Here is a 12,133-nt window from a genome sequence, read left to right as displayed (position 1 = left end):
GAGCCAAAAGATGATCCCGCGTGTGGACGGCAACAATGGCTCAGACGGACGTGCGTGTGATCCCGGCCGCACGTGTGTGGGGCTCACTATTTAGAAAAAGGCCACCTTGGCCCTGGTCGGCCAGGGATGGACTCCAAAATTGCCAAATCTCAGCTCGATCCGATGTATGGTTTGTGCGTGGTGCTCCGCCGAAGTTTTAGCTCGCCTGCGGGCCGAAATCTGGAAACCTGCTGTAAGGAAGAAATCTGATGCAACAAAAGGACAAATTCGAAGTACAGATGGTGGGGGAATATGGAAAAAAAGATGATGGAAGATGGGGGTGAATTGGGATCGATGTGGCTTTGCACCACGGTAGTTTGCCCTTCGAAAAGGGAGGGCTTCGCACCCACTTTTGAATTCTTCCACAACTCACGAAGAGAGCAGAAAAATAAAGCAGAAATTTTTTATTAACTTCAATGAATGAAAAGAACTACAAGGGGTGCCTATTTATAGGGAGAACCCTATACCCAAAAACTCGCACCATGTGTGACACCTATTACTTAGCGATGGAGTAAACTAAAATAAAAACCAAACAAGGAAATCTAAAGCGTTCACGATGTTCTAAATAATAACAATAAGCAAAACCTAAAATATAAAACCAATCCGACGAGTGGGCTACGATCATGAGATCCCATGGTGGGCTTTTCTTGACTATCGGGCCACTTTGCTGAACCAAAACTTGACTTCTAGCTAGGAGGCCCTCCCTGGACGTCGTCATCGAGCCAAATCGATGGTGGGGTCCTCCTTCTACGTACGTACATGCTTAGGGGGGCGGCGTGAGTGCACGTGTGCACGTGATGTCCCCATCAATTCTCCCCGGCTGCAAAGATTTCGTCACTGGCTAAATAAAACTCCTGAACCGCTTCAAGATGTCAGGATCAAGTCTCTGAAGCTCCTCCTCAGTGAGCCACGTGCTGTCTGAAGCTGGGCGTGACTTCCATTTAACCACGTACTTCTGAAACCCGCCATCCGACGTTGAAACTATTTAATGGTCCAGGATATCCTCCATTTTCTTTTTGGGTGTGTGAAGGTTAGGTATGAGAGATAGAGGTTGGAAAAATGAGTCAGGAAGGATAGGTATGGGAGGTAGAGGCTGGGAAGATGGGTCGGGATGGGTAGGTATGGGAGGTAGAGGCTGGGAACATGGGTCGGGACGAGTAGGTATGGGACGTAGAGGCTGAAAAAATGGGTTGGAAATGGTAGATATGGGAGGTAGAGGCTGGGAAAATGGGTCGGGATGGGTAGGTATGGGACGTAGAGGCTGGAAAAATGGGTCGGGAAGGGTAGGTATGGGAGGTAGAGGCTGGGAAGAAAGGTTAGGAAAAGTAAATATGGGAGGTAGAGGCTGGGAAAATGGGTTGGGAAGGGGCCATGGTTCAAGGGATAAATATGGGGAATTAGGATGGGTGGGCGAAGGGCCGGACAAAGTATCAGTGGTCCCCTGAAAAGTAACTAAATCCTCCACATCGGATGTGAAAATAATTCTCATGGAAGGTGGAAGATCTACCTCATACACATTAAAACCGTTTCGTTTTATAATTTTGACGGGTCCAGCGCTACACGCGTGTAACTTACGAACGGCCCTCGAAGGATACCGCTCGGGCCTGATGCAGACCATCATAGTCCCCAATATTGAATCCTTTGAAACATTTATACTGGTCTGTAGAAAATGTGCAATGTTTATTATTAGTCATGATCTTCTGCCTGATTTCTTCATGCCATGAATGAATATGATGCGCAAAAGACTACAAACTCTAACGGCCTATGGGACAGTAACATAGGGACGATCAATAATTTTCCTAGGTTTATAATCAGTAACGACTTCACGAGGACTTAAACCTGTGGACCTATCGACAAAATTATTAAACATAAACTCGGTTGTAGGTATTACGGTGTCCCATGTTCTGGTGTACTCTATATCCTTCCTAGGGGACTCATCCGGTAGATCATCAGGACCAACATCACAAAACTCATCCACTACTGGAATGACTTCAGTGGGTAACTCTACACTAACATCTGGTGCACTCTCTCTAGTCACAAGGCTCCATATGTTGTATCCCTCAAAATAGTGGTCTTGATGTCCCTCATGGGGTGGGTACACGGGTGCACGCCCATAACTGATTCCTTGGCCAACTCCATTCATTGGTCTATCCTTCAGGCCACCTGCCTGAGATTGGACATCTACCCCAATGGTGGGGTTTGTCTTGGCGATGGTCTTTAGTCGGGCAATGCGTTCATCAAGCTGCTCAAAGCATTGGTCCATTTCCAAGCGCTTAATCATAAACTCCAACTTTTGGGACAACTTGTTTAATGACTCTTGCAATTGTTCCATGTTTAGTGTAGGGTGCCAACCAAAATTTAGCAATATAGTTGTCAAAATATAAGAGATTTTTTATTTTTTATTTTTTATTTTTTATTTTTTTATTTTTTTAAAGAATCGACCTAGTTTCTAAAAAACGAACCATTTGCTCTAAAAGCTTGAACTGTTAGAGTATGACGAATTAATCCCTTTATCTCATAACCCAGGCCCCACATCTCATGGGTTAGGACCTCGGCTGAACCCCCTTCGTGGGCCCCAAATCACATGGGCCGCCCACCTCGAGTGTGTCCCCGCATCCCACGGGCTACCCCACTCGAGCTCGGTGTGAAATGCGCATTATCAGCGCATTATCACCCTTGGTAAGGAGTCTCGAACACGAGACCTCCCCCGTGGGCCGCAAATCGCATGGGTCACCCACCCCGAGTGTGCCCCTGCATCCAACAGGCGACCCCACTCGAGCCCAGTGTGAAAATGCCCCTGCATTAATCACCCCTGGTGAGGAGTCTCGAACACGAGACCTCCCGCTTTGATACCAATTTGATGCAGGATAATTAACCACTTGCTCTAAAAGCTCGAACTGTTAGAGTATGGCGAATTAATCCCTTTATCTCATAACCCAGGCCCCACATCTCATGGGTAAGGACCTCAGCCGAACCCCCTTCGTGGGCCCCAAGTCACATGGGCCGCCCACCTCGAGTGTGTCCCCGCATCCCACGGAAGGTGGATGATCTATCACATAAGCATTGAGACCATTTCGTTTTATAATTTTGAAGGGACCTCCCCCATGGGCCGCAAATCGCATGGGTCACCCACCCCGAGTGTGCCCCTGCATCCAACAGGCGACCCCACTCGAGCCCAGTGTGAAAATGCCCCTGCATTAAATCGAGTTATTGTAGAGATGTCGTGAACCTACCTCCTTTGGACCACTTTTGCTACCTATCCCCACTCAATATTTTTGATAAATACTGTAGGAATATTGCTCGATATCATCCAAACACAGTCCATCTAATGAAATAGGTGGAAATTCGAAAAAAAAAAAGGAAGAAGAAGAACGAAGATTTCAACATAACTTTTTAAGTTTTTCTAAATTGTGAGTTTTACGCCATTCGTAAGAATGGTTCACCACCATTTACATAAAAAAGAAACTAACAGTTAATTTTTTAGTTATTTTTATAGAGTAACAGTTAACATAACTTCTTAAGTTTTTTTAAATTGTGAGTTTTACTCCATTCATATGAATGGTACACCACCATTTACATGAAAAAGAAACTAAGAGTTAATTTTTTTTAGTTAATTTTATTCGGTAAGTTCTACACCATTTAAATAGAATGGGTCACCACCATTTTGTGATTATTTGTTATCATCTGCTCTCCTATGCCTTCGCTCCTTCCTGCACATTCCATGTGACTTTTTTCTTCATTCGCCGAAAGATGGACCCATCGTTCCTGTCTCATATCCCCTCCTGCAATTCGTTGTGAATGTAATTGAGACAAGTGCCATGACTTAAATATTCTCCCACTTGTGCGAAGCATACCACATGTGTAATCCCTTCATTTGTAAAAAGCATCACACGTAGTTCTCCTAGCACATTTGCTAAGAAGACCTTGTGTAAGTCGTTCTGGATTTGAACTCAATTTAATAAAGTCGCATTTGCCATGATGTCACCCAAACATGTATCCTCAGTCTCTTCCCTAGCTTGATGAGAAGCTTCAGGAGCCTCACCACATGTCCTTGTTCTATTGGTCCATTAACCACTTCCACCTTAAGACCCACTCTTGACAAGGGAAGCGATTCCTCGCAAGGGTTATGAACCTTTTCACCACGTGTCAACAACTCCTTTAAGCTTTTCTTAGTTTCTCCCTACCCGCCATTAGACGAGCGACAACACATCTCTAAATGTTCCTGTGCTCCTTTGGAGTTCTCTGAAGACGTACCTTCAGTTTCGATCACCTAGACCACCATTAATGAAGATTCCAGAACATCTTGTGCTAGTTGCACTAAAATAGTCACATCTTCCTCTGTGGCCATGCCTTCCTCCTGCTCCATCCCCAGCTAAATTTCTTCCTTCCTGATTCACAATTTGATGAGGCGAAGATGATGCAGGACACATGATTTTAATGCTAGCATGCTACGTGGAGATTATGAAAGAGTCCATAAAGTAATTCAATTAACAAAAAATGCTAACCCAACAAGTAATTAAGATTAAATAATAGGAAATAAAATCTGATTTAACCTAAATCACATGCCTGCATGCTAAGAAATCACATAAATAAATTAAAACTAGGCCCGATGGAAGGATAAAACTTCCAATTTAGCATAGGCACGTTCCACACTTAAGGTGTTGACTTGTAGGTTTTATGACTAGGGTTAGGAAGGGGAAAATATGACAATTGGAAAATTAGGGTTCATGAGAATTGAGGATTTTGGAATTAGGGTTTTTAGAAATCGGGGAAAATAGGAAATTGCGGATCTAGGGTTTAGGGTAGGGTTATGAATGGGGAATTAAGGGGTTTTGATGGGGGAAGCAAGGGGAAATCAACGGATTGAGCAGTTGTTCGTACAGTCGGCGTAGGGGCTCACACGTGTGGGTCATTGGTTAGGGTTTTTGGGTCCTCAATGGTTGATTTCGGTTGGGGTTGAAGTTGGATGATGAAAAGTTGAAGAAAAAGATGATTTAGATGATCTTGGATAAGATGGAAGAAGATAGATGAAGTTTTTAGGAAAATACATCTTTTGGATAGAAAGGAAGAGAGAATGAAGATGATAGATGGAAGCCTTGCACCTCCGTTGAATGGGGAATTAAATCACACCACACCTGAGCTCCAAATCACATGGAGTATTCTTTAAATCACATAAAGAATATAAAACACATTTTTTTTCTTCAAAATAATGGCATTATAGCTTCACACACCAATATTTCTCTTTTTTAGTATCATTTACAACATGACTCTCTCAAATAAGATTCTTAACATAAAGACGCTTAATAAATTAAAAGTTGTTCTTAACTCCCTAATCTCAACACAAATATAAGGTATATCAAAAATAACGAAGCATGTAAACAATTTAAACAACTAAACCATTTACGTGGCCCAAGGGGGTCCACGATCAAGATGTCCAATGATGATGATCCAACGGTCTGATCATCGTGTCCACTCGATCCAACGGTCTGATGTGTCCATCAAGCTTTTATACGCAACCCATGTGCATCTTTCCAGTGTGGGGCCTTTAAAGATGCACAAACATGCACATGGGGTCTTCAACATGGCTAGGAATGTGAATTGGGCAAATTGGGTCCCATGTAATGGTCGTCTAGCCATAAGGAAACTGGCTTAACCCTCCTCCTCTGGTATGTTGCTCAGATGTCCTCATCAGAAGATCTTCATAGTTTGCAGACGCAGGATCAATCTCTATTACATCTCCAATGCAGGCCCCGATTACCTTAAAGATTACGTCAATCTAGAGTTCGAGAGGATAGTCGGTGATTTGGATCCATAGGTCTTCCTATCCAAACATGGACCAATTTTCCCAATATTTAATTTCTTTCACCATTTAGTCTTGAGATAAGTTGCATGACATGAAGAAATTATCAACTTTTATGGATTCAACTACTACCCATAGTGCGTCGTTCATGATCATTTTACTTAAGCGGTCATCTTGATCCAAATTACAATTTTCCTCTAACCGCAAATCCATCTCCTCCACCGTAGTTCCTATTTGAACTGATAAAACGAAGCTAAACTCCAGTTCCTTCCACGAGTTTTCCAATAATTGTTCAAAGACTCTAATCTCCGGCCCTTCCCCTGTCTCCATCCTCCATTCCCCTTTTTCTTTCCGTGCTTGAGTTATCCTCCCTATTTCTACTTTCATGGCTTCTCCTTGGTACGCACTCTCGAAAGAATTTTCCAGGACCTCTTTATAAGTTCTATCTCTAACCCTATTTTCGGATTTGTAATTGTTTTGAAATTTCTCCTCCCACCTATTTGTTCCGTCTTCTTATCATTCCTTTCAATGCTTTCGTTACTTCCTTTCATCGCAACTTCTTTCTTTCTGACACCCTTACTGTTCTTTACCTCAAGACGATACCGTGCCTTCTGAACTGCCAATTTCTTACCACCAAAACTTTCTCCATTCAGTAGCTTCATTGCCTTCTCGATTTCCTCCTCCTAACTCATTCTAATAAAAACCAAGCCATGGCGTACTGCTGAATTCCGATGCTAGGGGATAAATACTTCCATCGCTTTTTCAGCTTGGCCGAAGATCTCTTGAAGTTGATCAGGAGCCAGCCATTTGGAAGACCTACTACGTAGAGAGTCAGAAATTCTGTAAGATTTGTTGATAATAATGGACCTTGCTTCCAAGTTTCGATCTTCTTTTTATGCACAATCGTCCAACCTTTTGGATTTTCCTCGATGATCGTCCCTTTCCCCTTCCATAGGTACCTATTGCAATCAAACTCAGCATCTAGGACTATGACTCGTGCTGAGTTGGATTCCCCGTGCGAGAAAATTTGCTTGCCACAATTGATCTCCCTTTCCACTTTTTTCGGCCAGACCTTTTTCTTTAAAGTAGCACAATTATTGTGCAAACATCCTTTGCGGGCCCACTACGATGTGTTGATGACATCCATTGTATCCATGGGCCAAAATTCATGCCAATCCATGACTCTGGTGAGCAAATTGTAGGGAACACTTTTGAGAGCACACCTCTCCCCTTCTAACTGTTCTTGCTTGTGTAGCCTACATGAGTCATGGATTGTCATGACTGGGCCCATGGCCAAATGATGGATGTGGTACATGATGGTTGGAGCATTGTTTTCCATATCGTTATCGCGTAATGTATTGCATGCTTGGGATACGGATACATATCGGTTGTATTGTGTAATGCATCACTGTTATTGGGAAACATGAGGAAACATTGGGAAATTGGTCGAACTTTTCAAGGAAACTTCGGGGATTGTTAAAAAAGACATCAATACACACTTGGAAACCAAAACATTACAAAAAACAAGTGCACATGATAGGTTTCCTTTGTATGGGGTCCTAATTTATGCATTGTTTGACTGAACTGGTGCAAGTATATTCAAAATTTATTCTTTTAATTTATAAATGTAAGAAGACATGTATGGAAACACAAGCAATACATTTAAAAGCAAAAGACGTAGAAAACTAGGAATATACTTGTGAATAATGTGTGTGGTTGTGGCTTAGACCCACATAAAGCCATGCAGTGGCTCAAAACCATCTCCATCTCAATGAGCCTGCACATAGTACTTCTTCTCCACAAACCGACAATGCCATGCTCATGTCATAGTAAAATGATACTGGTGAAGATATCTTCTAACATAACACTGGTACTTATCCTCTCCGATTTCGAGATTTTTTTTGAAAATTTCCCAATTTTTCGCAAATTGGGTTATCTTCCCCAAAATCCCAAAATTAGTGTATGTGATGATGATTTTATTAAACACTCCTGAATACTCTAAAATGGGGTCCAATTGACCATTGATCGATGTGGCATTTCATGTTTTTAAAACAATTTTAATATATATATATATATATATATATATATATTCCAAAAAATCCCAAATTACCAAGAATCACTAGATTAAGTTACATGCATGTTTGATTTTATGTTTGGACACATATTGCACTTGATTTGCTAGAAATTGGGAAATTTCAATTTTCCACAACTTGACTCATCTCCCCAAAATCTCGAAATTGAAGCTCCAAATCTACGATTTTCATGCAAAACATGAAGAATCATTGATTTATAACTATTTGACATTGATTTAACATGATTTACAAAAGAAACGGATCGGAATTCGAAAATGCTCAGCTGATCGAGCAGGTGAGATATATCGACACTACCTGTGTGTTTCGTATCGCACATGTGAGATACAAGGTAATATGTTGGTTGATATCATCGATGCTGGAAACATTGGGTTGGAGTGAACGTCATGAACGCAACAAGGTGGGGCCATGACAACTCGTTTGCACTATTATTATAGTGAGAACATTTGCAGTAGGTCATGATCCAGTCTGTGTGCACGCACACGTGTGTGTGTGTGTGTGTGTGTGTGTGTGTGTCTGTGGTATGGGATGATTCTTAACGCTTTGAAAGGTCGCATGTTGCCATAATTCCAAATTTTCTTGTACACGTCGTGCTCCTGCTTAATGCAGTGAAGGGTCATATGTTGCCATAATTCCAATTTTTCTTTGAAATTTGAGCAAGAGTTGGTCTTACAATTGGAATCTTGATCAATCCGGAGAAAGATAAGATCTCAAAAGCGAGAGACAAAAGCTGTTTCTCTTACCAATAAATTCTCTTGTTCAAGCTATTACCATCCATTGTGGAAAGTTGTGACCAAACCAAGCAGGATGGGGTTTTCTCTAGATGAGGTTCAAACACCAAAGTGAGAGTCTTAGAGTTATTGCTGCTCTTCTTCCAAAGCCACGATGCTCTCCGATGCTATAGATGTACTCTGCATTTTGAATTCACTAGGACAACTTTTTACTATTTTGGTTTGCTTCATTTCTCAAATTGGCCATAGATGTACTCTGCCTTTTGAATTCACTAGGACAATTTTTTACTATTTTGGTTTGCTTCATTTCTCAAATTGTCAACAAAGTTAACCTGCAGTGTTACGATATGGGCTGTAACAGTTATTTTATTTTTGGAAAAACCTGTATTGGCCCCATAATGGACTGTTATGGCATGGGACATTTTTTCCGTAACAGCCGTTACGGCCGTCCATAACACGTAACAGTTCCCACCGTTACCATTACATAGCTATTTTTGAATACTTTGAGTATGATTCTTAGGATTAACAACACCATTAGTTTCTCAAGTCTTCATTGCTTTTTTAATAGCCATCAAGTTTCTTCTATATTTATATTACCACTTATGCTCGACATGTTGAATATAAATTTCTGCAAAAATTACATCATCACGTGAAAATATGTGAATACTAAATAGCACTTGCCACTCTAGTTCCATCAAATATGTGGGTGCTTCAGATTTGAGTTCGTTCAATATGTAGTGGCGCCTCCTTGAGTCAATAGATATTCAACTTCTCCATCGATCTTAAAGAACATTTTCGGATGAAGAGTTTTGAGAAGTTTAAAGCCCTGTTTCATAGATGCCTAAAAATGAGTTCATCTCATTTTAGTTAAAAGTAATTATGCATTAGAGATCCTGATCTTTAATATGTTATGAGTTCATGCTAACAGTAATTCTGTATTAGAGATTAGAATCTCTAATACATAATTACTGTTAACTAAACTGAGGTGAACTGATTTTTAAACGTCTACCAAGCAGGGCTTAAGATTTTTCTTGATACGTGGTTTAAGCAATGAATATTTGCTTTTTACATGCAGGATAATTTAAAGTTGATGGATGATATGGCAGCTCTAAGGCCAACAATATTTTGCAGTGTTCCTCGATTGTATAATAGAATTTATGCTGGGTAAGAAATTGTTAAGTATTCATTTATCCTTGTGACTGCAGTTTTTAAGATCATTCTCTTGTGACTGATAGAAGTAATTTGTAATTTCCACAGCATTACAAATGCTGTAAAGACGTCCGGTGTCTTAAGAGAGAGGCTATTTAATGCTGCCTACAATTCCAAGAAGCAAGCAATAATGAACGGTGAGATGAATAAGGAAACTAGTTCTGTTTTGTATTGACATATGAGTTCCATTTTGATACCGTTCCCCATTTTTTTTATAGGTAGGGAATAAATTATAAAGTTGAAGCACACAACTAGTGACTAGTGTTCCTGGCATCATCGATATTATCAACGATATCGGCTGATATTGTCTGTATCGTAGGTCAGTGTTACAGATATAGGGTGTAATCCAAAAATACATTGCATCAGTTGATATTATTGATAATATTGCCAATATTGTGTGATATTTAGATATCGTGAGATATCAGTGAAAACCTTTACAATAGATATATTGCGTTGTCAATGCTTGTAATGATATCGCTGATGTTATCACCAATATTGATGGTACCAGCACTAATACCTATGAAACTCCAGAAAAAAAAAACCGTAATTTCATTGGGTGATCTCCTCCTATAGTTGTTTTAAATTAGTGCATTGTATGTGCCGAATTATTTCATTATTTCTTAAAAATTAGTGCATTAACATAAAATTTATTAATTAAATATTTTTTTACTAACATAGTTTGAGCCCCTATGCAATGGAAGCCTATCATGTGTGCGTGTGTTGTGACATTTTGAATCCTAAGTGTGTAGACATGTATCTTTGAACACCATATGAAATTTCACTAAAAAATTCCACCTTTGTCCCAATGTTTCCATAATATTTCCCTCAAATAGCGATACATTCCCTGGTATCTATGATATTATTGATGATATCTATACATGTATTTGTATCCCATGTAGTCGATACATGTAACAATAATGATACTCTAAACGCTGATGAGGACCATTGCCTAACATCCCAACATCGAAAGTTGGATTTAGTTTTAGCTCTTGACCCGAAGATTCAGGCAATTGTTTGAAGTTAGTGCTTATTTGAAGCCCATGCTTAGTTCCATTTTGCAATACAAAAGATGTTGAAGGTCGATATTGCAGATTAGAACAATATTATTGACACTATATTTAAAACTAGTCAATTTAAGTAATATGTTTCAAATGTTTCACTTGAAACATGTTTGAAGGCCTTATTGAAGGAAACCAGTTGTTCTTATTAGCAACTGTTTGATCACCATCCAATGGTAATGATAATGTTCATTTATGCCTCCCCTAGAAGTGGCAACTTCCTGCGGAACTATTTATTATTATTATAAATGAACCCGATAGACCATATTTATTTTGAGTGGAAAATTTTTGTACCTCACATCATAAATTGCTCCTAGATCTGCAAAAACGATCATACCTTTGCCTCTTAATTTGATCCTCCTCCAACTTAGACTTAATGGCCTTGCTCAATAGTTGTTCATGGCTTCGGAGAGCAATCAATGAGTCAACCTCCATGGATTTAAGTAATCTTTTCATAGTGCAACTTGCCAGGGGATCGAAACCACTACAACTAGGTCCATGTTGGTGCATATTGTTTTGTTTTGGTTGTGTTTCGGTTTGGTGACTTATATCATTTTGGACCGATCATGATTTTTTAAACCATTCCTCTACACAGTCAGATCTCGTGACCTGATTATATATTTGGTCAAATCTTGGTCAAGGTACGTTGATGAGGACATCACATCACCCAAGCCATTACGTACATATCAGAGGCGAGCCCCTGTCTCCCTGTGGCTAGTGTTCGAAGTATCGATATCGCTACAAGTTTCGCTGGCCAAGGATATGGAAACAATATCGATATCACCAATAATATCACTGTTAACCGGAAATGCAAGGAAACATGGGGAAAACGGTGGAATTTTCAGCGAATTCTTAGGAGATGTTAAAATGTACATGCTTGCATATTTAGAAATAAAAAAAATTACAAAAAGGGCTTTAAAAGCATGCGTTGTTGTAAGAAATCAGTCCAACCATCCCATCTGGCCTATTTAACCATCCAATCTTCTTCCATTCAAACATCCACTGATATTGCAAAATATCAACAACACATGATATTTCACCAATAAATCATCAACAATTGTAGAGGAAACGAAAGATTGCCGTCTCAACGTCGCGCATGTTACGATATCGATAATATTAAGATATTATCAATATTATTAATGACAAATTGAACACTACATATAATCATGTGCCATGAAAAAAAAATTGAAATATTTTTTTTTTTCC

General features: G+C 39.9%; 1 protein-coding gene across 4 annotated transcripts in view; it reads left to right on the top strand.

Annotated features, from left to right (window-relative positions):
- Window positions 1-12,133, top strand: part of LOC131231716 (long chain acyl-CoA synthetase 6, peroxisomal-like) — a 127,379-nt gene that overhangs the window by 52,899 nt on the left and 62,347 nt on the right. For all 4 annotated transcript variants that reach the window (XM_058228014.1, XM_058228015.1, XM_058228013.1 and 1 more), the window contains 2 exons: window positions 9,736-9,824; window positions 9,918-10,006. In XM_058228014.1, the coding sequence (XP_058083997.1) occupies window positions 9,736-9,824; window positions 9,918-10,006 (178 nt within the window). The remainder of the gene's footprint in view (window positions 1-9,735; window positions 9,825-9,917; window positions 10,007-12,133) is intronic.

The sequence above is a fragment of the Magnolia sinica genome, chromosome 17, assembly GCF_029962835.1.
Source record: "Magnolia sinica isolate HGM2019 chromosome 17, MsV1, whole genome shotgun sequence".
NCBI lineage: Eukaryota > Viridiplantae > Streptophyta > Magnoliopsida > Magnoliales > Magnoliaceae > Magnolia > Magnolia sinica.
This window is presented reverse-complemented; position numbering and strand designations above follow the sequence as displayed.